Here is a 23434-nt window from a genome sequence, read left to right as displayed (position 1 = left end):
AATAAAGCATTTCCAGGTGCATACTTTTAAAGCTGACACATAAAGACAGCTCATTCTCATTAGAAGGCAAGATACAGATAACCAAAATAATCGGGTCATAAATAAAATATATTTATAATCCATAAACCATTTAGTGAACTGTACGTTACTTATTGCCTTATTGTCACACAACAAAATACTTAAAATGATTTTATATGATACAAATAAGGAATTGCACCATGTAGATCTGTAAGTATTGTGATGTATAGCTCACATTGTGATGGATTCATTGCAAGATGGGTGGATCCAGCATTCCTTGACTTAAAGGGGTTACAGAAAATGGGTTACTATTTATGACAAATACATGACTTAGTACTGCAATATCCAGTGGTATATTTATCCCTGAATTTTTTTTTTCACCATAATTGCTTTTTTATTTTATTTTTCACATGCCAGAGAAAAAGCTTTGACAGCAGGTTTGCACACTCAGGGTTTGATACAATAATAGCTCCCTTGTCATCCAGCAATAGGGAATGAAGGACAAATGGAACAGAAAAACAGTTATCAGTCTTGAAGGGGGTGTGTGTGTGTGGTGGTGGGGGGAGTCTAAATTCAATTCTGCGTAAAATAGCAGACTGAAGTAAAAGAAGGGCAATCCTTTATAGTTTTCAAGTGATTTATATAAAAAAATTAGACAGGCCAATGGACATGTTATACAGTGTTGTGGAACTGTTTTAAGTCTAACTAACCCAAACCCGTTGCTATAGCAAGAATGATGAAATCCTTTATCTCAGCTGAAGAGCCTCATGTTAACTACTTTATGTTAATTATACAAATGTTGAATGTATTTAGTTCTGGGTAAAAAACGCACATTATTGTGAGAAAGAGATCTTGCAATGGGGAAGCAGTGACTTTCTGCCTCTGAAGCAGCAATTGAGTTGTGAAAGTGCAGTATCAGCAAGAAGGGAAACAAAAACGCTTTCATTACAGGTAAATCAGCCTTATCTCGATGAGAAGTTTAAGCAAATGTGTAGCTGTTATTAAAACGTCTTATCAATACTAATGTAAAAATAGGATGAGCAGTCCGATACACCCTCTTGTTTGAGACAATGTGGTCTACATGCTTTAGAATACACATTTATAGTAGACATATGTGATCCTAATACTTTTCATATGGCAGAATTGGTCCCTTTTTGAATATTTAAAATATATTGGATATATGCATATGTTTATGTAAGGAAAATATATGGTGAGGTTAATTTCTACAATATATTTACAGCCGATGTGGTTTATAAATAATGTAAAATAATATTTAAAATGCAGCCCATATTTTTACAATTTACATGAAATAGGGGATTTCTGGCATATGAGAAATATAAGGATTGCCATCTATTAAATAAATATGTTGATTCTGTATGGGTATCCACAGCATCAAGAGAGTAAACCAGATCAATGGATTAGAAAGTCTGTTTCACTTTGTAATCTGTAATTTATGTTTGTGTGTTTGGTTTTAGGTACTTTACTGATAGTTTATGTACATTATTTTAAAGCACCTTTAAAAGCAAAGTGTCAATTAATTTTATATGGTCTCAATCATAGTCCTGGCAACCGTTCTTATTACATGAGCCTCGAAGGCACCAGTAAAAACAGAGCAGTAAAAAAACCTGAAGGCTTGGAAAGGATGTTGTTTTGAAAAGTAATTTGTCTTGTGATGGTGTGTGTTACTATCAGATTGTAAACAGTCTGAGTAAACAGTTAGGTTAGTCCCACAGAGCCTAACTGGTTCCCAGAAGATTTAGTCATATTGAGGTTGAACGTTTCACCTTATATCATTTAATCTGTTAGTGCAGCCTGAGACACTTGGCTAAAACTGCTCACTAGGCAAGAAAGAAAACCCATTTAACTCAATTCATGGGTTACTGAGGTCCTCAGATGACACTGTAAGTAAACAAACAACAAAAAACAATACTATAATTATTCCACATTCCACAAGTATTTCAAATGTGTGATGGGACAAGACTTCTTTTAAATTCTTTAAGGTCACTTAAAAACTGCATTTGAAACTTCTTTGAAACTTTCATTCAATTCATTCCTAAGAAAAACCTGAACAGACTTAGGGTTTCTCTATTGAATCATGTTAGCACAGTATAAGAGAGCATTCATTGTACTTGAGGTTTGTGGGAAGTACAGTGCAGCCACTGTGGAGAACTTCAGGGCTCTGTTCAATTCAGTACATTTCACTACCATACAAATCAGAAGTAATTTCATAATGTCAATACTGAAGCAAAATGAAACTGTTTAAAGCAGCTTAATGTTTTAGTAAGATCAGCACACACTCAACAAGGGCATTGTAAAGTCCAGAGTCCAGACCAAAGCCATGGTGAGAAGCAAATGGATTTAGTACATTGGCATCTATGTGTGTAAAAACCAGCGGCCTACAATCTTCAGTTCACCACAGAGCCTACGAGACAAATCAAAAACTTTTGTCAAGGAAAGTTTAGGCAGCTTCACTTTCTGATTTCCTGCTACTTACTACTGGACTTGTTTGTAGTGAAGTAAGCACAATGTGTTGGCTTCAGGTCTCTTAATAAACTCTTTCAAAAGGGTTTATACAAATGTATCATGTATCCACTTTTCAGCAGCTTTAAAAATACAAATGCAGTTATCAGTAAGTACCTTTTTACATTTTGAAATCCATACTGTAAATCTGATGGTTGTTTTGCCTTTGTGGAATCTCAAAATACTCCTACAAAGAAAATTGAATATTCTTTATTTAAATGTTGCAAGATTCAAACTGGGTTGTGATGGTTGTGACACCTGAATATTGACAAGACGATTTTTAAGTTCCCAAGGAAGGAGGTAAAGGAACATGTTTTGCCAGGCCACTGCAGAAAATGTGCCCTCTGATAATCAGAGGCATGCAGAGCATTTGCTGTAGGTTTTATCTATGATGTCCATCAATATTTTCCCCCCATGTAATAATAGAAATAAATATATTTCTGGCAGTTCTGCAGATTCATTTTTTAGACTGTTGCGTGCTTATCCACAGAGGATTCTTGTGGAGACAGCAAAGGGAATTTGGGCCTGCATCAGCTGTATTATATATATATATATATATATATATATAATATTAAATTATAAACTTTGCAGGCATGGCATGGAAATGGGAAGATATAGATTGAAGGCCTTCTTCCAGCAGTAGATCGATATAAACTGCTGATGATGATGATGATGATGATGATGATATAACACACACACACACACACACACACATATATATATATATATATATATATATATATATATATATAATTTTTTTTTTCTTATTTTTTTTTTCTTTTTTCCATTGAACACTTCTCTAATCGGACATAAAATGAAAGCTGTTATGTTGTTTTTTAGTGCTGTCTGTGCAGGGTCTTGTGCAGCTGCTGGTGTGGATGTAAATTTTTAAGAAGTACATTTTGTTTTTATCTAGAAAAACTGATTATAATCGGGGGGGAGCACATGATAAAATGACCCACTATATAAATTGCTCTCTAAACATTTGCAGTATACATTTGTGTATTACTGCGGCTGCTTGCTGTTGATTGAATTGCTGTTTGAATTCACTCATGCTGTGATTTAAAATAATGTGAGCGAATCTATTTGATTTTATGAAGCATTCCACAACACTCCAGCCACCATTAGCCTGGATGATTGTATTGATATGTAGGCCTTTTGTTTATTGTTAATACCTAGGGCCTCTCTATGTTTTTAACTTCAATCTGATTTTGTGTTTAAGAAATGTGTGGAATACTACAAATGTGTAAGTCCAGGAGGAGATTTACTTTTTACATCCCATCATTGGTCTTGGAGTTCACAATGCAAAGTCAAATTGTAAAGGCCCAAAGCAGACTGCTATTTAAACAAACAATATATACTTTTTTTTTTTTTGTATATGCATTTGGGTTTTGACATGCATTTATTTTAATTCAACTGTACACCTTTCTTTGCAGAATTGAATGGTATTTTTGTTTGTCTTGCTTGCTTATCATTTGTTTGTCTGTGCCTAGATATCTATACAGCTTGCAGGATGATATCGGCTTTCTGATCCTCATGTAGGAATTTAACCAGTACTTTGCAAAATGCAATGTTCTTGCATCATACTGTAATCTAGTGTCTAATTTTCAGTCTGCAGCTGTGGAAAAAACAGTTTAAATCAAAATTAGCTGGAAATTAGTTTTTCTTTCTCTAATGGCTAATTACAACAGATGTAATAAAAAAAGAGAAATTCTCTGGTGCACCATTCTAATATATTCAGAGATGATTGGTGATTGTGTTCAAAATTGAAAGCCTCAACATTTCTCCTTTTCTTGTCTTTGCAGGCCTGGTTGCAGAGATATGGCTATCTCCCCCCCACTGACCCCCGAATGTCAGTCTTACGCTCCGCACAGACCATGCAGTCTGCTATTGCTGCTATGCAGCGCCTTTACGGCCTCAACATCACAGGAACACTGAACAAAAACACACTAGAGTAAGTATTCATTCTAAGTGTTAATGTTTTACAACACGCATGCATCCACAAATGGCCAACCTCCAGCTCATGGGTCATGCGCACAATATCACCAAGGAGATATTCAGTCCTTGGTGACTGGCATCATTATCACACAAGATTAATGCATTTTGACACAAATCAGATTACTGTATTGCATTGAAATATGGAAACCTCGAGCCCACAGTGTTGTGCACCTCATTGAACTGGCACATTGCCTGATGAGTCAGTTGAGTCACACATCCGGGACTCCCCTGGTACATCTGACGGCCAGCCTGTGCTACTCATCCTGACTTCAGACCTGCAAGCAGTACAGAATTACTCTATAGATTTAGCTAAGGTTGCAGTAGTTCAGTAAGCAACACATGCATAATATTGTAGTCTACTATATTGTATTATATTAAATTCATAGTTTTTCTTACATATTTGGAAAATGGTAGGTTTGTATTTATGTATTTGTGAATTTATTTTATTTATACAGGACAGTGCTGGTTTAATAAAGGAAAACATCCAGAAAATGTATAAAGGGTATAAGGCAGAAAGCACAATCAGTTAAATGAGGAACAACAAGCCAACACTAAATGTATTGGTAAAATAAACCTAATTGGCCATCTTGGCCTTGATGACCACTGCAGTCCTGAAAGGGACACCGACACCACCCTTTTGACATGTCTGGCATTCCAGTTCATCCCATAGGTTCTCGGTGGGACTCTGAGCATGCCATGGGATGTTTTCTACGCCATTCGTCTGAACCACTGTGTTACGCTACCAGCTCTGTCACATGGTACAAAACCAGGTTGACCAATATTATGGGCATTCAGTATAAAATTGCATCAATGTAGGCAGGACATCATTGTCCATAATATCATAATACATAGTGGCATTCATGGTGCCCCTCACAATTATTTTTTTAAATAACTATGACTTTAGCCCAAACCATGAGAGGAACGTCTCACACTATCACACTGCCTCCTCCATGCATAAGAGGTTGGACAATGCATTGTGTGTCTGGTCTCCCGCCCCTCCCAGACACTCTCACTGGCAGCAGACTTTGTATATTGTGCACCATCACTATCCCACTTTAGACTGAGGACTTGACACTATGTATTTGTTGATCTGACTTCTAAGCCAAATGGTTGAACAGGTCTTTTAATGTTTCACTGTTAGCCTTGCCCTGGAAATGCAGTGTATGTGCTCATTTTATTATTATTATTATTATTATTATTATTATTATTTTTTTTTTTTTTTTTTTTATTATTATTTTTTTTTTCTTGGCAGGCGCCCTTATCCAGGGCGACTTACAACATAAGTGCAAAACACATTTTATTTTGTGTGAATTCCATGAACAGCATGAGACTTCTGACCATACTAATTCATCTGCACATGCATTTGAAAAAAAAAACTATGTCTCAGTGCTTTATGATGCATTATTTATGATGCTAAGATGATCGCTGTAAGTGAGCAAATTTGTTGACTTTAAACGAGTTAGTTGAGGGCTCCAGGGGAGTATGTGGTAAAAGCCTGTGTTCAAAGTGCCAGGTGAGTACTGTAGCCTGGATCTTACAAGTTCAAATCCAGCCTGCATGTAGCAGCAGAACGTTGTACAAGACCTGAGCTGGGTTATTCAGAATTGGCTTGGACCTCCTTGGCTCGCTGCACAGTAACGGTCCTTGTTGTTGGCCAGGCGTCTGTGGTATCAGTGGGAGCTCTGTCTGTCGTCTGTCTGACAAGTAGACTCCACTGTTTCCAGTTTGAATTTGCAGCACAAAAGAAGCAGTCAGTTGGACAGCTTGAGCCCCATAGGGTGTATCTGTGCCTACCGTTCAGTTTGAGGCTGCAGAGGCAGGGCAGGCTGAACACCAATTGCCAATTCCATATTGGGGTATACTTAAAAAGAAAAAGAAAGCAAGAAAGCAAACAGCACTAAATTGATAAATAACGGGCTGGATCTGGCAAAGTGTTCAGTCACCTATAATCGTTCTGACTCAGTCTTAATTACAGCAGTTCAATAAAACAGGGAATTAAGAATTGACAGTTGATGATGTGGATTGAGGGTTGAAAGGGGACATAATATTTGGAATACATGGAAATTCTTGTACTGTGTATTGCATAAAAATTCAGATTGCCCTGTCTAAACATTTTAAGTTTTCTCCTGTACCATCTTAATTCTTGTTTTGTTTTTGTTTTGTTGTTTCCTTTTGCTTCTATAATATGATGTAGTGATATCACCTTGAGGTGAGGCATTATCTAATTTTATTTTTTTATTTTTTGTATTACATGCTGTGTGTTAAGTTTTTGATTGATTTGCATATATCCCTTGAACTAATGATCACTGGGTAAAATCAGTGCATGATGTAGTGAAAACCAAATATAAGGACATGTTTCATTAAACATCTATATAATAATAAGTTCCATCGTATGGTTCAAATTTAGGTTTAGGCATGCTTTAACTATAACTACTGCCTAATAATTAGGCAGTAATGTACTTTTACTGGTAAATTATGTAATCTCAAAATAAGAAGTATCCTTGTCCAACCCTTGTTTGATATATTTTAAATCACACCACAGAAATGAAAAGGTTTTAGTCAATTTGCTTTACTAAACATTTCAGAATAAAGTTTATTTGCTCCTAGCAATTAGTATGCACTCACACACATTCACACACACACATGCAATATGTGTATATAGAACATTCCTACTGTATTGTCTTGTTGGGTAAGTGTTCATGGTCTAGGTCTGTAAATTGATGTAATTTTAGGTTGTTTTAATATGTGCTTTTTTACTATATTGCTTAAAACATATTAGACTTGATTAATGGGCAATTACTAGGTATGAGCATCTTATTAATGAAGCTGCTCATGTGTACTGCACAATCACGTAAATGTTCTAAAAGATGCATTTTTTAACTTATTTTATGGACTATGCATCCATAGAGAACAATGATTGTGACAGTATTTGGCATGTAGGCCATTTGCAAAGTGTGTGGAGCTAGTGGTGAAACCATAAAAGGACCAGGATTTAACTCCAACTACACCGATACTATATAAAGGAGAAAAAAGAAAGCGAAGAAAACTTCCTTCCTTTACTACATTTGATTTTGCTTTGCAGTGTGTAGTTCCTACAAAATGAAGATGTACTGTGGGCTTTCAAATCTAATCGTAAAAGTTAAACTACTAGTATTGATCATGTGAACTACTTTCCATCTCTAAAAAACCTGATTTGATTTCCAATTAGAGTTTATCTACATACTACGTGAATTGATGATGTTCCAATTTTCTCCTCTGTATATGCAGATGAAAGACTTATTCTTAAGATATATGTATGTATATATATATATATATATACACACACACACACACACACACACACACAAATAGTTGAAATGTGTATGTTTTCTGAAATCAATTATAATATGAAAATGCTACATAGATTTTCAGTGACTGTTTTTGTGGTCTTTGAGGTAAAACACACTCACTCAACAAAATAAAAAATACATATCCACACATGGTTGATCAAAATGATAGTCACCTGGAAACCTTGCTGAAAGAAAATCAATCTATGAACCAGCTTTCGCTGAAGTTTAATGAAGGAAAAGGGAAATATAACAGTTGATATGTTTAACTCGCATTTTACTGTTATCCCTTATGGAAATGTATGGTGAGTTGCTGCACAGATATAGTAAAGGAAGATAATAATTCCATTGTTAAACGTATACTAAATACCTTCGGTTGTCAGATTGGTAGGAAATGGCTTGGTTTTCAACAGGTTAATGACCAAGAACACACAGCCAGAAAAACAAACAAATAGACAACAGTAAGTATTTAATTTCCTGTAACGGTCTCTCTGTCAATCTGATTTTGTCCCTGTGAACATTTATGGTATGTTATTTTGATACTAAAAAGTTTAGTAAAATGCCAAAATAAGATACCCTCTGTTGCATTTTGTATTTGCCTTTTGAAATTAGTTGCTTTCCAAATTCCTAGTAGTTCAGTTATGTTTCCAGGTGATCCCATACATTTAACAGACAACATGTATGTATTTATATATTCATATTTCTGTGTGTATGTGTGGCTGTGTTTTCTGGTGGGTCAGTGTGTTTGTGTGTTTCGATTGATTGTCTTTGTTTATTTTTCTCCTGCCACCCTTAGGAGCTACACAATACTTTATACGCATAATGTTGCCCAACTTTTTCATATGCTAATTTAACCTTTTCTGTAATGCAGCTCATTGGTCTGTACTTCCTTTTAAATAATGAATGGGTCGTATTTATTTGTTCACCACAAGAAGATTGCCAAGGCTGATGGCTCTAAAATGCAACGTTGATACTCACAAGAAAAACCTGAAAAACAAAAAGAGAGGTTCTGATCTGTGTACTTGCTATTAGATTTAATATATCCAGGTTGTGACTACAGTTCAAATTTCTTTATGTAAAAATAAATAAAGGATAAAATGAACTATAAGAAGAAATTTGATAAGGCTAATTTCTCTGATATGCCCAATGCATGAAAACAAATATAATCCTGCTGCAGTTTAGTATGCTTTTGGAGAGGTTAAGTACTTCTCTGCTGTTTGACAGTCATTTTGCACCTTTCACAAGGGCTGAAGATGATATCACATACATATCACATAAAGCTCTCGGGCATTTTGCATCACAGAACCACAACAGATCTCATTTGTCTACAAACCAATACACATTCTAGGGGCAGCAGAGATACTATAGCCAGGAAGAGCATTCTGAATGGAGTGAAATCTCCCTTGACCAACATTCGAGAAAAACTGACTGCTCAGGTAAGCATCATAGAAAAGGAAACTCTAGCACAGGATTAAGACGGGCAATGTAATGCTTAAGGAAAAGAGCTACAAGCTGAGGCCTCAAATTGGTGCATTTGACCTTCACAGCTGGATGAAGAAGCCGCGGTGTGGGGTACCAGACCAACTTGGAGGAGCATCCAAATTCAGCGTGCGAAGGAGGCGGTACGCCCTTACGGGACAGAAGTGGCAACACAAGCATATCACTTACAGGTATGGGGTTCTTCGCTGGGTTTTCTTTACAAGACCCATGACATGTTGTCCCTTTACTTCATCTGCTGTGCGTATTCAGACTCTAAAACAATGTGAATCAGCTATTTTAGTGAATTTGGAAAGTGCATTTGTCATCTTTAGCGTCAACCACCAGTACATTTCGTAACTGTCACCAATTATCAGTATACAATACCATCCCAATCAAATTATATTTTTCCTATATTCTTATATATTTATTTCTCAGTATATTAAACTGTACATTGAAATATATGCATTTGCAATATGCCATCCATTTCAAAAAGAGAATGTTTTTTTATATACATTTTGCTCATGAGAAAAGATTTATTGCAGCATGATGCATGCATAACACTAGGTTATATTTAACCTCCATAAGCGAGGATTGCTTTTTTTGCATGATGTCCAATTAACTTCTAGACATCCTGAATATAGTGATCGAGGACAGTGCAGTTAACTGTCATGTGCATAAGAAAACGGTTATATGAATCATACTAAACCACTGTAAAGGCAAGAGTATGATGATTCTAGGTTCATTTCAGGTCACCATTTATGATCATAGTATATGGATATACCAGTATGTATGATGATGATGATGATTATGATTATAATTCTTATTATGATTATTAACAATTGATTTTGATGGGCCTGCAAAGTAAAAATAATGTATTATATGTCTCCAAGATCGATGTGATGAATGTGGTTAGGCAATGACCTCATGTTTGAGAAATACCTCAAACCTATTGAAATCTCTGTGAAACGCTGAAAGTTCAGCCACTCTAAGTAATTATGTTCAGATGTGTAGGATAAATGCATGGTGCATCTTCCAAACTTATTAAGGGTGTTTTTTTGTTCCTCCTCACTTAACCTCACACAATACACCTTTTCAGTAAATCTCCTTTCGTGAGCAATATCAGGTACATGATTGAGCTTGTTTGGTGTAAGGCTCCCAAAGGTTCAGCAGCAGATGGTGGTGCAGATGCTTTTCTTCCTGACTGTTCCCTTCTCAAGTATCAGAGCCACCCCTTTGTCCGTAAAATGAACATCCTGCAGGTTAAGCCAGAACTGTGGTGTGCTGAGCTGGCTCTTGGGTGCTATTGTCTTTGTGTAGCTTTGGGGCATAGTTCATTCTGAGTGGCAGCTCTGTTATTACTTAATAAACCAAATGCATTAAATACATTTTATCAGTGTTCTAGATTAATTTGTTGTTTAATTTTAAGCTAGTGTTTTATAAAAGTATACTGAAGTAGATTGTGTTTATTCACAATACCAAAGTGTAGGGTAAAAATACTGTAAAATAATTACGGTAAACTTATCTAGTACCTGCACCGAATTCAAAATTCAAAATTCAAAACTCAATACTTGATGAGAGATTTAATTTTGGACAAAAGACAAGTATTGTAATTGTACATTGTTGGAAGTTTTATGTTGGGTCTGGGCATATGCCTAGAAACAACGGTTTTGGCATGTGAAGGAAGACTTTTAATTATTGCTTAGCCTTGATTGCTCTTGTGATTATCTTGATTATCAAAAACGAATATGAAATATATATAAAATGAAAAACATTGCGTACTGATACTTTCCAGAAAAGAACAAGCAAGTGTTCACAGTGTTCTAGAAAATACCAAATTAAATTCAAAACAAGACATTATGAAATCAAAAATAAAACGTATTCTATACCAAACCTCTATGGATTCAACATTTTTAAAACTATCACTGTATGGAAATGTAGTCAGGTTATAAAAAGCACTGGAGTTTTATGTGTAATCCTAAACAGTCAAAGATTAATGAAGTGCCTTCATGGCAAATGTCTCCTGGGAAATAATGGCAAGGAATTAAATTTGTATTTGACTGGAGGTGACACATTCATTTTCAATAACATTAACACTTTAAGAGAAGGAGGAAGAAGGCCTTGCCCAATTTAGCTGTGATTGATGACAGCAGCAAGTGATGATAAGGATTTAACAAGTTATTCAAATTCTGTCCTCTTTTAATTCTATCACGGACTCACCTTTTCAAATAAAATGTAAATCGGTGAAGGGCTGGCAATAAATGATGGATTGCTGACTAAAGTGTCTGCCTAAAAAACAGATTTCCATTTCCTGTAAACTTCTGCTGGTAGATAAAAACCAAATGTTAAAGTTCAGCAAAGCTGTTTGGATTTTTTTTTTTTAAGTAAACTTTCCACAGGTTTCATTGTTTTTTGTAGATAAAACTTTTTTTTTTTTTTTTGTGTTTGTTTGTTGTTGTTATTGTTGTGAGTCTTGTTTTAATTGTCTGGAATCCAAAAGGTTGGGAAGAAAACATCCATATAATTCTAAAATAGTTTTTTTTTCTCAGCTATTCATCCACTTGCACTAAAAAGTATGGAAAGGAACACTTTTGGCAGCTGCTTAATTATAACGTTTGAAAAACAGACTAATGTTGAAACATCTATTTCCCATGGTACATTTATTTTAGCATTCTATAAATGTGATACTTAAGTGTTTGATGTTATGCATTAAAATGTTTCTGATTTTCCTGAAACCAAAACAAATAATAATAAAATGAAGGGAAATATTCAGCTAATTTGGTGAACTGTGGAATAAGCTGGAACCTCATTTGCTGCTTGTTTCATTGTAGAAGGGCTTAAAAATCACCCAAGCACAACATCAATCGTTCCTATGCAGTCAGCTGTTTATAATCCTAATTACAAAATAAAATTTACCCAGAAGGAATCTTGATTTCTCCTAGCTCCTACAGCATTTAATTTACAGACATGTAGGGCAAATTCTACTTAGATGAAAGCACAAGAGGTGTATGTCACACTTATTTTTCTTGAGTAGAGCCGGGAACAGCTTGGAGGATATGTCATGGTCCTTATCGTATTCCTGAAGGTGGTGGTTGTAGAATATGCACCAGCCTTCTGCTTCACAGACCAGAGGACTGTGACTGAGCTTAAAGATCGAGGCTTTATTAGTGGAGCAGACAGACACTCCTGTATATTCAATTTGTGTCAGCTGTCAGGGAAGTTTATCACAGAAATGCAAATGTTTTTAAAGACGTCTGAAATGGACAGTCCTTTACACAGATTCACAATGGAATACGAAAGGCAGGTCACAGCTATCTTAAGTTCTTATGATAACCCTTTTTCTTTCGTAAACCTTGTGACATAGGGATTGACTGATGTTACCACAATAACCTTTATTTTTATTTTATTCCTCTACGTGATGAAATTATTCAAATTTGCCCTGACACTGTTATCAGGAGAAGTCTTATGCTGATGTAGCATATCAGTCAAGGCTACAAACACTGTCTTGATGGGGGGAATTACATCACACAATTCAAAAGCAAAAGAGATGAAATGGAGCTTCCATTTTTGCAACAGTTAGCAAATATTGCACTTAAAAGCATCTGTAATTTCAGAACCAAATTCAAGCTATCTTGTTGCTAGCTTTACTATGAATTTTAAGGTGGTACATTTTCCATGCCATGTTAATCAAGACATTTTCCTGATAGTGGTGTCTCCTCTTCTCTCTGTTTCACTCCAGCATAAAGAACGTCACACCTAAAGTGGGCGCAGAGGAAACTCATGATGCCATCCGACGTGCCTTTGACGTCTGGCAGAACGTCACTCCCCTGAAATTCGAGGCTGTCCCTTACAGTGCCCTGGAGAACGGCAAGAGGGACGTGGACATTACAATTATATTCGCTTCAGGTTTCCACGGGGACAGCTCTCCATTTGACGGAGAGGGAGGGTTTTTAGCCCACGCATATTTTCCAGGACCTGGAATTGGCGGAGACACTCATTTCGACTCGGACGAGCCCTGGACTTTAGGAAACCCCAACCATGACGGTAAGAGCACAAAACTGCACAAGCTTAGCAGTATGTGTAAAGCAGTGTCTTTGATTGCATCAGAAACTGGGTTTACTGTGATGATGGTGTTAGGGCAATCAAGAGGCTAATTATAGTGAATTCAGGACCGCACTACACCTAGTCATTCAACTTCCAGGAAAAATCAGCAACCGGCCTCAGTTTAATTATAGGTTTTATTCAGGCCTCATACTGCAATTTTGTTGTTGTTTTTTATAGGAAGAAAGTATTGCTACAAAGATCATAAAAGTGGTATTTATTTTGATTTTTTTGCAGAAAATATTACAAGAGTAAACCCTGCTGCACAATGCATTAATCATTAACAGACCTTCATGTACCAAAATCACAGGGGATGAAACCATAACAAAACATCTGTCACAGACAGGCCAAAACCTCCATTCATACAACAGGGTTCAAGTATCATGAAAAAATTATTATACAACATAATTCTGAACTGTGTGGTTAGAAGAACCATTACTTCTGTTTGTCAGCCTGTTACATTTGCACTTGTGCTAGGTATTATTAACATACCAATGACCTGGATTTTTCTTCTTTTTTTATTTTGCTTTTGTTAGACACAGACAGTGGGCTCCAAGCGATCTATTATCCCATAAGATTACTGAAAAGCACTATGGGCATATCCCAGCATTCACAGTGTATGCTACTGTGTGCAAAGCTTTTAAGGGAGGGCAGCATTTAGAAAGAAGAAATTTGGTATATTAAGAAGCTGACTATGCCCCTGAGAAGCACATCTGCAGAATGTCCCCTCAGGATTTGTATTGAATTGAAGGGAAGATGCAGGGGTACTTAATGAATCACAGCTTGTAGGGCTTACAGCATCACTTGCTGCATTGGTTCCAATTCAGAAGAATCCAACCAGGGAAGTCTGGGACATTTATCTAACCAAGGAGAGGAAATATGGACTTGTTTTTGAGACGATATTCTCGGAACACTACACTTGCCTTTTGGTGATTGAATAATGAATAATTGGTGATTCCAAATAATAAAGGCATTCATAATTTAGTTACATATGCATTTACATACACCCTGTCTCAACTGGAATCTTTTCAGTTTTATATAGGCTGACCCTTGTACTAACTCTGAATAAATTAATAAGTATGATTTTAGGAATACCATGTATTAAACTAAAAGAATCACCATTGTAGAATACGTTCGGCTGCAACTGCATATGTAGATTATATGTATTTTCCTAAAGTTTTTTTCTAGTTGGCATAATACTCCCATAAGTGTTTATGCTAAAGCTGCTGTCAAACCAATACAGATCCAGTTTCTTCGAGGCTTGAAGATCAGTTTTGTGATTCATACTAACAATGTAAATACGATAAAATAAAATAAATTAAAATAGTACCACGTAAATATGGAAAACAGCTGGTTTCATCACCCATTTTTGTCTTCTTCAGGCTAAAGATTTAAATATAGCAATGATCCAAAACAGACCAATTTTAAAACATCCTCCATTTTAAAAGCATTTCTGTTAGTTTGAAGTGCCAGATTACAGAATCTTCTGACTTCAAAGTGGCTGCTTCGTCTAATTCCATTTGTGAACGTGTTTGAAATCTTTGTGGCATCCTCATTACAAGCCATCCTAATCTGTCCAAGTGCTGAATACAGCAATAAACCACTGCTGCTCCAGCAGGTCTAACTGGCAAGCCTGTGACTCGGTTTAAAATCTGTATCATCAGTTGAGAACAGATGAAGACTTATTTTAAATCACATGTGAGAAACCAGCCAATCACCGAGCAGCATTTCAGAAAATTCCTATACCTCTTTCCTTGTGTATAAATGTCATGTGGTTCATAGAATTATCAGTATTTAAAAATTCAGTTACCAACATGTTAGGACATGTAATATTAGTGGTGCAAGATGTACATTTGTTTTTATTAGTTTTGTTACATTTAACTGGCAAGAAAACACAACACCAAACATTTTGTAGACAAAGGGCAGGGAGGTTGGTTGTTAAATTAAAAATGTTTTTTTTTTTACTGTAAAGATATTTGAAAGTCTAATCTTTATGTGTGTGATTTATTATAAGTTAATAGGTCATGTGAAGGTTTGTCTACAAGAAATGACATTTTGTGCAGTTTGTGCAGCCAGAACCTCTCACCTGCGTGAGATTCAATTTCTTATATAATGAGAGATCCTTCACACAACCTATTGCCTTATACAAGAAAGGGAAGAAAATATATTGCAAGATTTAGGATGGAATATGTACACTGAAGTCACTGGGGGCTGGAAAGCAAGTAGTTAACAAAGCAAAGCATTACTTACAATTATATTAGTTGTATCACTAATAATAGGAGAGCAGCATGAAAAAATCGATAACTCTTTACTCTTTATAACAGGAAAGTGATACACTTTGTTTTCTCCCCTTGCGTTTTATGACAGCTTTTATTCAATTTTCTACTACATATTGAACGACATCGAACAACTGTTTTTTTTTTAAATCACATCTCGTAGATTTTAAACAGCTTGTCAATGTTGTGGATTGTAATAAGGCAGGGTTGTTTTTGTTTAACACCTCAGAGTCACCTGACCCAAACAACACCCACATGTTATACATAACCATGTCCTGCTATCTGTGATTTTAGGCCTTATCTTTATCAATCAAACATTGTACATCCACACGTGTCCACTCATATGACTCTTTTTCCTCGTTCCTGAACAATTGTCTGTTTGCTGCTCTCAGTCCTCCGTGGCTTTGTCTATAACCCTGGTGTGCAGGGAAATGAAACCATGCTATTACTGTGCCTTAATCAGTGCCTACCCTTGAGAGTTGTCCCTTAGGATCCCCCGTCTCCCAGGATATTATTTTACCATCAGGATGAAACTTGTTTTTGCTGGCAACTGTTGCTACAGTATTTGTTTATTTATATTTTTGATGTTCAGTTTTTCGCTTTTTTCACTGCTATAGTAGGTGCTGTCCCAGACATGAATCAGTTCTGTACTGCTGGCCTCTCTGTCTGAAACATGCCTTATTTATTAAGCAAAACCTGCTTATCAAAAAAAAAAAAGCAAGAAAAGTAGGTCAGGGCATTAATGTATAACCATTTTGACAGTGATGTAGAGACTGTGGAAATGAATAGGTCACATTTAACAGTACATTTATATTGGTGCCCAGAAATCCAAGCACAGAGCTTTTATCTCTTTCTGCGCCATTTATCTGCTTTGTCAAAAACTCCCTGAGGATAACAGCACTAGACAGCAAACATTTCTGAACTGGAGAGAACAGAATAAAGAGACATGATTAAATGTATAGCTGTATACATTGAGTTATTGGGGGCAGCACAGAGTAGTAGTTAGGGCTCAGCACCCCATGCCCAAGTCAGTGTTACTTATATCCTTGAGCAAAGTACTTTACTAAATTGCTCTAGTTGTATAAATGTGTCTCTCCAGTTCCACCTTTTGTACTCTCACATTACTATGACTACAATAAACATTTACCCATGTTTCTTTCATATTATTGTTATTACTAGTACTAGTAGTAAATAATAATAATATGCAGTTCAATTCAAACAACACCTTATTTATTAGTATTTCAAGGGATTTGCTGGAATTATACAATATGCAGTGGAACGGATGTGTTGTATTTGCTAAAATCTCAAGGATGAAACCCAGAATACTTTAAGCCGAATGAATTGGTGTGCTTATCTGGAAACATGAACACATGATCAAATCATCAAGGGAAAGGAAAAGTGTGTATTAGTGCCCTTGCTGTGATGTGTTATGCACTCAATTGCAAATATATGGATAGGGAGGAAAATAGTGGGCTTAAGAGTCCTAGTCGTACCAGAAGTATTAATCCGGTGCCTTGTCCTCTATATACCAATCACCATGAGAGACCCATCCCTGGATCTAAACAGCTCAGAGTCATTCTCTAATGAGTGCCTAGATATGGTATGATATAGATGGTATAGACTGTGCATCGGGGAAAAAAGAAAACAATACCAACAAAAACGAAGCAAACAAAAGACCCGTTTGAGTTTGATTCAATAGCAGCATTCGCAGGTTGTAAGCACAGTATAGACCTTTGTATTCCACACAGGAGAGTGGGCTATGTAGGAGCTGAAGGAGCTGTGCGATTAGATCACCGCCTCAGTGTTTTATTAAGCACCCCGGAGTCCGCGCTGGCTGCTGTGCTCAGCCGTGCAGAGACAGCAAGCTCAAGTCCTTATACCAGACTACCTTTGGGATTTGCCCTTCCCTTGACTCTCCAAGAAATGGCATCTTTGCGTGGAGTAATCAAGACCTGAGAGACTTGAGACAGCCCAAGGTCAAACAGACCCCCTCTCTTATCACAGGAAAGGCAGAAATGTCATTCAGCAACAATCACGTTTTTTCTGTTTTTGGTGGGGGTTGAAGTTATTTTTAAATCTAAACTGTGAATTTTTTTTGTTTTAACAAGAAAAGGTATTGCTTCAGTGCTGTTAGACCTGTATAACTCTTGCACTGCCCTCAACTGCAGTCAGTTAAGCATCTCTCTGTTTTCTCCCTTTTTGCCTTATCCCTGAAGTTGGTTTGACTCGTTTTTATGAACCTGCAGCATTATAGATCACTAGTTTGCTTTATGCAGCCTGTCGATTTTACCTTATCGTGTATTTTTTCTGATGAATGGCTGTACCTGGATCTGCATGAAGTTCTTGGACTATAAAAAATATGAATGGCAGTCTTATGTAAGCAGGTACTACAACTTTGACTGTTCACTGTTGGAAGCTACAGCAATGTTTTGATTTTGAATTGTCACATGTATGTAGAGAAAGAACATTTGTGCACTCAATCCTTCAATCCTTCAGGAGGTGATGGTGCTATATTACTATATAAGGCGATTTACAAGTGTTACAATATATCACATTATTTTCACATGGATGCAAGCTCTATAATCTCATTCTATAATGAGTGTGTGGCTAAAGACACTGTTTCTATTAAATATATATGTATATAATTATAAAAAAAAAAACGTAACCAAAAAAGGACATTAAAAATATTTAGATGTCCTTGGTGGCTATTTATAACCTGCTTCTTGTGGCTGATAGGCAGCAGGAGGATTTTATCCATTGATAAGAGTGTGCAGCCTTTTAACTCCTAACCACAGCTATTTATTTTCTGTCTAAACCTGATCATTATCAGTGCAGTTGCAATACATGCCAAAGATAGTGCAGTGCATCTGAAATGACCTGTTGTGTGAATAGATTTAACTCAGGCAGGAGGGTAATATTTAAAATGGTAATTCTGCTGCATTCAAAACACATGTTATGTGCCAAGGTCAGATAAAGCTTCAATGACTCTTTGGCTAAAACACAATCCTTGATTCCCCCTGAAACTCCAAGAGACCCTTTTAGAAGAAGCTTGTGGTAATTGCATTTCTGGTATCGCAGGCCTCTTTACGAAGAGCTGTGTTTACTCAGTGGAGGAATGCAACCTTGAATCCATTGAGAGTAATGTGTCATTCTGTGTCAGTTTCTTCATTGACATTGAATTCTGTGAATATACTAGATGCACAGGTTAATGCATTATGATAATGCAATGCCAAATTATATTTAAAAAACATTGAAATCTCTGGACCTTCACACGTTATTCATTTTTTGAGTAGGCATGATGTTTTGAAGTGCTTTACAACAAAAACATAATTTGTAAATTAAGGGCCGGGATAGAGACATTTAGAACTACTAATAATAGTCCAGTTTTTAATAATATATTTTATAAAGCACAATGCATTATAGAAAAAGGTGCCACTACTGACAAAAGCAGTACTGTGTAAGTCACATTTTTGTTTCTTTGCACCCAGGTCTAGGATTCAGAACAACCTGATCTAGTTGGCATGCATGAAGGAAACACAAAAAATACTAAGAATCTGAACACTCGGCTCTCTGTTAAATTTACTTGGAAATAAATTATCTTTCCCAGAAACAAAAGTCTACGTGTTTCTTTCATTATTTTACTTGTGTTTATCTGACCTTTCAAAATTTAGTTAAGATTAAAAAACGTTTGAAACATCGAAATGTCTGTTTTAAAGGTACACTATCCTTGTATATTGGCGTTTTTGGCTGTGAATTCATGTCTTTGGACTGCCATTGAGCTAAGTAATGAATAACATTTTGAAGTATTCTCTGTTCCACGAACGTTAGATAACCACCATGAGATTCAAATTCAAAATCCAAACATCCTTTGAAAAATAAAATGGGGCTATAGGGGGATATTCAATCTGTCTGAAAAACAAGGTTTTACGCAGGTCCTTCTATTCGCGAATAACCGCAATTATGACGGAAACAATGGAAGCATTTACATATAGCAGCCCACAAATTCTGTGTAGCCCAAAGTGATGCAGAAACTAAACAAGAAGACAAGAAGTATTTACATATTTGTGGTAGGTAAAACATACTGTTCTTAGTGTCTTTAGTTGGTTATTTTTATATTTCTGTGTTTTTTTTTTTCTTGTTATGCAACACAAATGAAAGGTTGTAAATGTCATCATGCTTTTCCAGACAAAGGCCTCAATTAAATTAACAATAATAAAAAAGAAACTGTCAGTCCCAATGTCCAGACCCAATACTTGATGGTGGCTTGCGTTTTGCCAGAAATGTCCTCAGTCTACCCGATGGTAAATTAAATTAAATTAAGTGTAAGTTGCAATTGGTTGGCAGATTCAAGTCTTGGGTGGAATGTTCACAAGACATTTTCTACTGATCGTTCACTGGATTTCAAGTGTCTGAGAAGAAGAAGAAGAAGAAGAAGAAGAAGGAAAAATCATAATAAAGCCACTTGTAAATACCTCTTGATTTTGTATGCTTATTTGTGGTGGCACTGCTACCAGCTCACATTGTACAAATCACAGTGTTCAATAAGTGATGAATATGGGCCTCACCTTTAAGCATTCTCCCAGCTGAATGGTTCAGAGTTATGGAAGATAGCTGTCTGACATGGTGCCTGTCAATGAATCACCCAGTCCTGTTTTCCATTGAGAACAAATGTAGCTCACTCCCTTCCCAGAGAGGATGTAAAAACCCCATCAAGGCCAGTGGGAAGAATCTATTTGAAAACATAAATACATAACTTGCAATAAATAATACATCTCTCATTGACTTTGGTTCCTCCTGTACAAAACATGTAATGACAGATGATCTTCCCAGACAAACCCTCCCAGATAGTTGTGACCAAGTTTGTGGCTCTTCACAACCACACTAATAACCACTTGACATAGACAGTTTAAGAAGGACTGGACTGGGAAAGGAAGACATTCATAACAGGAGAAGCCCAAACATGGAAAAAATAAGATGCATATCAACATACATCACATCTGTATAGTAATAGCATTACTGAATTGTGTTTTATTTGACTTTAGATTTTTGTATCTTAGTGATTGATGTGCTGTTTTTAAGAAGGATTTTTTTTTTTTAAGCTGTGGGTGCAAAACTATTTCATATATGCAGGTATTCTTGTTGGTGCTTCTTCGTAGTGACAGGGGTAATTGAAATTAAAAGCCACATCTGGGGGCTAATGTTTTTTAATGGCATTATCATTTACTCAGCTATGCATTTTTGCTACTGCCTGAAGTGTGTGTTAATAGTTATGAAGGAAAAAGACCCCCTGCTTTGGCAGTTAAGCAGTTATCCATTTATAGTGTATAGTTAATTAGTCTTGTCTATTCTGTTCCACTTCAGATGTTGAAGAATTCAATCTTAACAATTTTTTGAGGGACTGACTGACAAAGCTATCAATTTCCTTTAGTTTTTTATTTATTAACACCCTCCCCTTCAAATAAAAACAAAGCCAACTTCCCCCCACTCCAAAATTTCCAGAGGGTCTGACAAGGAGGCTTTTTAGTTTTAGTCTAATTGTCTTTTTCACCATTTTACATTTGAAGGACTGCTAGAGCATCTGCAGCTATTCAAGCATCAGCTTTACTCTCTTTGTATTGTATTCAATGTACAATTTCAATACAACACTATTCTTGTGTTCTTTTGTTCTGGGTCCAGAATTGTCGGATTAAAATTCAACCTTAGAGTGGAGAAATGATTCTCCTAAATGTTGATTAAAATAAAATAACACATGGTTTTAACAGCAGTACTTTCCAACTTATCTCTCTTGCCCTTGCACACACTTTTGTACCCTTTTTTAAAGGATTTGTTTTTAATAAAAGTAAAAGATTATCTGACAGTATTTGATGGGCATTTTGCAATTTTGTCTCTGTGTATTTCAGTATAGAGTACTGTAATGTTTTGAGATATCAGTTTTATATATCAAACTAGTATAATACAGTCCCTTTTACCTTTTTATGTATAGATCTGATATTTTCATACTCTAGATATTTTGACCAACCTGTAGAAATACAACTTTATCTACACTAATCACGTGAAGACAGAAACAGAAGCATTTCTGCTAAAATAAAACATTATTTGTGCCTTTCTAAGTTGCATTGGTATAGAATAAAAAGCTATAATCTGATGATGTGGCTTGATGAAACCATGCCTGTTTTCTGTGGTCAAAAGCATTCAATCTTAGCCCAGATCATGACCCAATGTGCATATGAAGCATTTCATTGCTGTGGGCTTTCCTTTGGTTTAAAGGAGCACTGAGCTTAAAATGAAGGGCTTAACTAACCTAATTATATGGTACAGGCTTCCTTTGAAACATTTGCCAGAGTCACTGATTTAAGAAGCATAACTGGAAGATGTTCTTATGACCAGAGCACTCTCACTGAGTAAGCCTAGCTCAGATGTATTGGTACTTGAAGGGTTATTCATCAGCACTCTCTAACGGTGTGTTTGTGTGTGATGTTAGGTATTATAAAACATATTATTTAATAACCACAATGTGTCTGAGTATAACTGCTTTGAAAACCCTTAAGATTACTGCAGCACAAAACAATCACACAATTGTTGAGATGTTTTCTTCTGGGAGTGATATAGAAAAATACTGAGGTGATTGACAATTGCAACTGAAGAACAGCAATAAGCAACCGAGTAGGAAGGAAATGAGGGAAACTGATTCAGCTAGCGAGAGCACAAGATAAACCCTGAAAAGGTGGTCATGTGACCTCTGACAATCAGCTTCCCTGATTTATTTTCTCTGCACCGTGCTGATTAATCTATACAGACTCTTGCCGCTGCTCTTCAATTTTAAGTGTCAATCACCACAGTCAGTATCAGTGTAAAACTACCCAAAGAAAAAATACCATAAAATAGGCGGCTACTCATTTTGTGCAGAACTGCTTATGTTGTTTTCTGTTCAAGTGGGGTCTTTTGTGTGAGTGTGGGTTTTGCTGACGTGTCTTGCCCCTGTTTATGTCTCTGCAGGAAATGACCTGTTTCTGGTGGCTGTCCACGAGCTGGGTCACGCACTAGGCCTTGAACACTCCAACGACCCCACTGCCATCATGGCCCCTTTCTACCAGTACATGGACACCGAAAACTTCAAGCTGCCTTATGATGATCTGCAGGGAATCCAGAAAATATACGGTATGAAGTCATATCATCTCCCCATTCAGCATAATTGGGATATGTTCCAATTCATGGCGATCAGTAAATCTTGTGGTCTTATCTACATCTGACGTGTGGGTTGATGTTTCCCTTGCAAACCCTCCTTGCCTTCCTCCTCAGGGAATGCTGAATATGACTTTTGGGTTTCCAGCAAAGGGATACACTGTATTTTAGTGAAAACAGGAATTGCCCTTTTAGTCGTTAACTGCACTTACAGCACTCAGCAACAGTCTGTTTACAGAGATACATACTGAGGCGAAAGGTAGACTCTCTCTGACCCGGCCAGGGATCAACACAGAGGGGAACAGGGAGCACAGGACAACTTCACAAACTCTCCCTCCCACATGCAACTATTTATACAGTATCCACTCCCACCCACTTTCCATCAGTCCACCATCTAGTCCAGAGGAGAGCTCTCCCAGCATGCCTCAGTCCAAATATACTAATGCATATTTCATAATATATATATATATATATATATATATATATATATATATATATATGCATTGGAGAATATATAGGCCTTAGTACACTTTAGTA

The 23434-nt window shown here is 36.4% G+C and overlaps 1 protein-coding gene across 2 annotated transcripts in view; it reads left to right on the top strand.

Moving 5' to 3' along the window:
- The window catches only part of mmp16a (matrix metallopeptidase 16a (membrane-inserted)), a 53661-nt gene that overhangs the window by 11193 nt on the left and 19034 nt on the right, over nt 1–23434 (top strand). Inside the window, exons 2-6 of one of the 2 annotated variants that reach the window (XM_066723313.1) lie at nt 4344–4492; nt 6731–6745; nt 9410–9532; nt 13078–13382; nt 22712–22873. In XM_066723313.1, coding sequence (XP_066579410.1) covers nt 4344–4492; nt 6731–6745; nt 9410–9532; nt 13078–13382; nt 22712–22873 — 754 coding nt within the window. The remainder of the gene's footprint in view (nt 1–4343; nt 4493–6730; nt 6746–9409; nt 9533–13077; nt 13383–22711; nt 22874–23434) is intronic. The other variant, XM_066723314.1, reaches the window with a different exon arrangement.

Source organism: Amia ocellicauda, chromosome 2, assembly GCF_036373705.1.
Source record: "Amia ocellicauda isolate fAmiCal2 chromosome 2, fAmiCal2.hap1, whole genome shotgun sequence".
Lineage (NCBI taxonomy): Eukaryota > Metazoa > Chordata > Actinopteri > Amiiformes > Amiidae > Amia > Amia ocellicauda.
The sequence above is the reverse complement of the archived record's forward strand: the minus strand, read 5'-3'. Positions and strand labels throughout refer to the sequence as shown.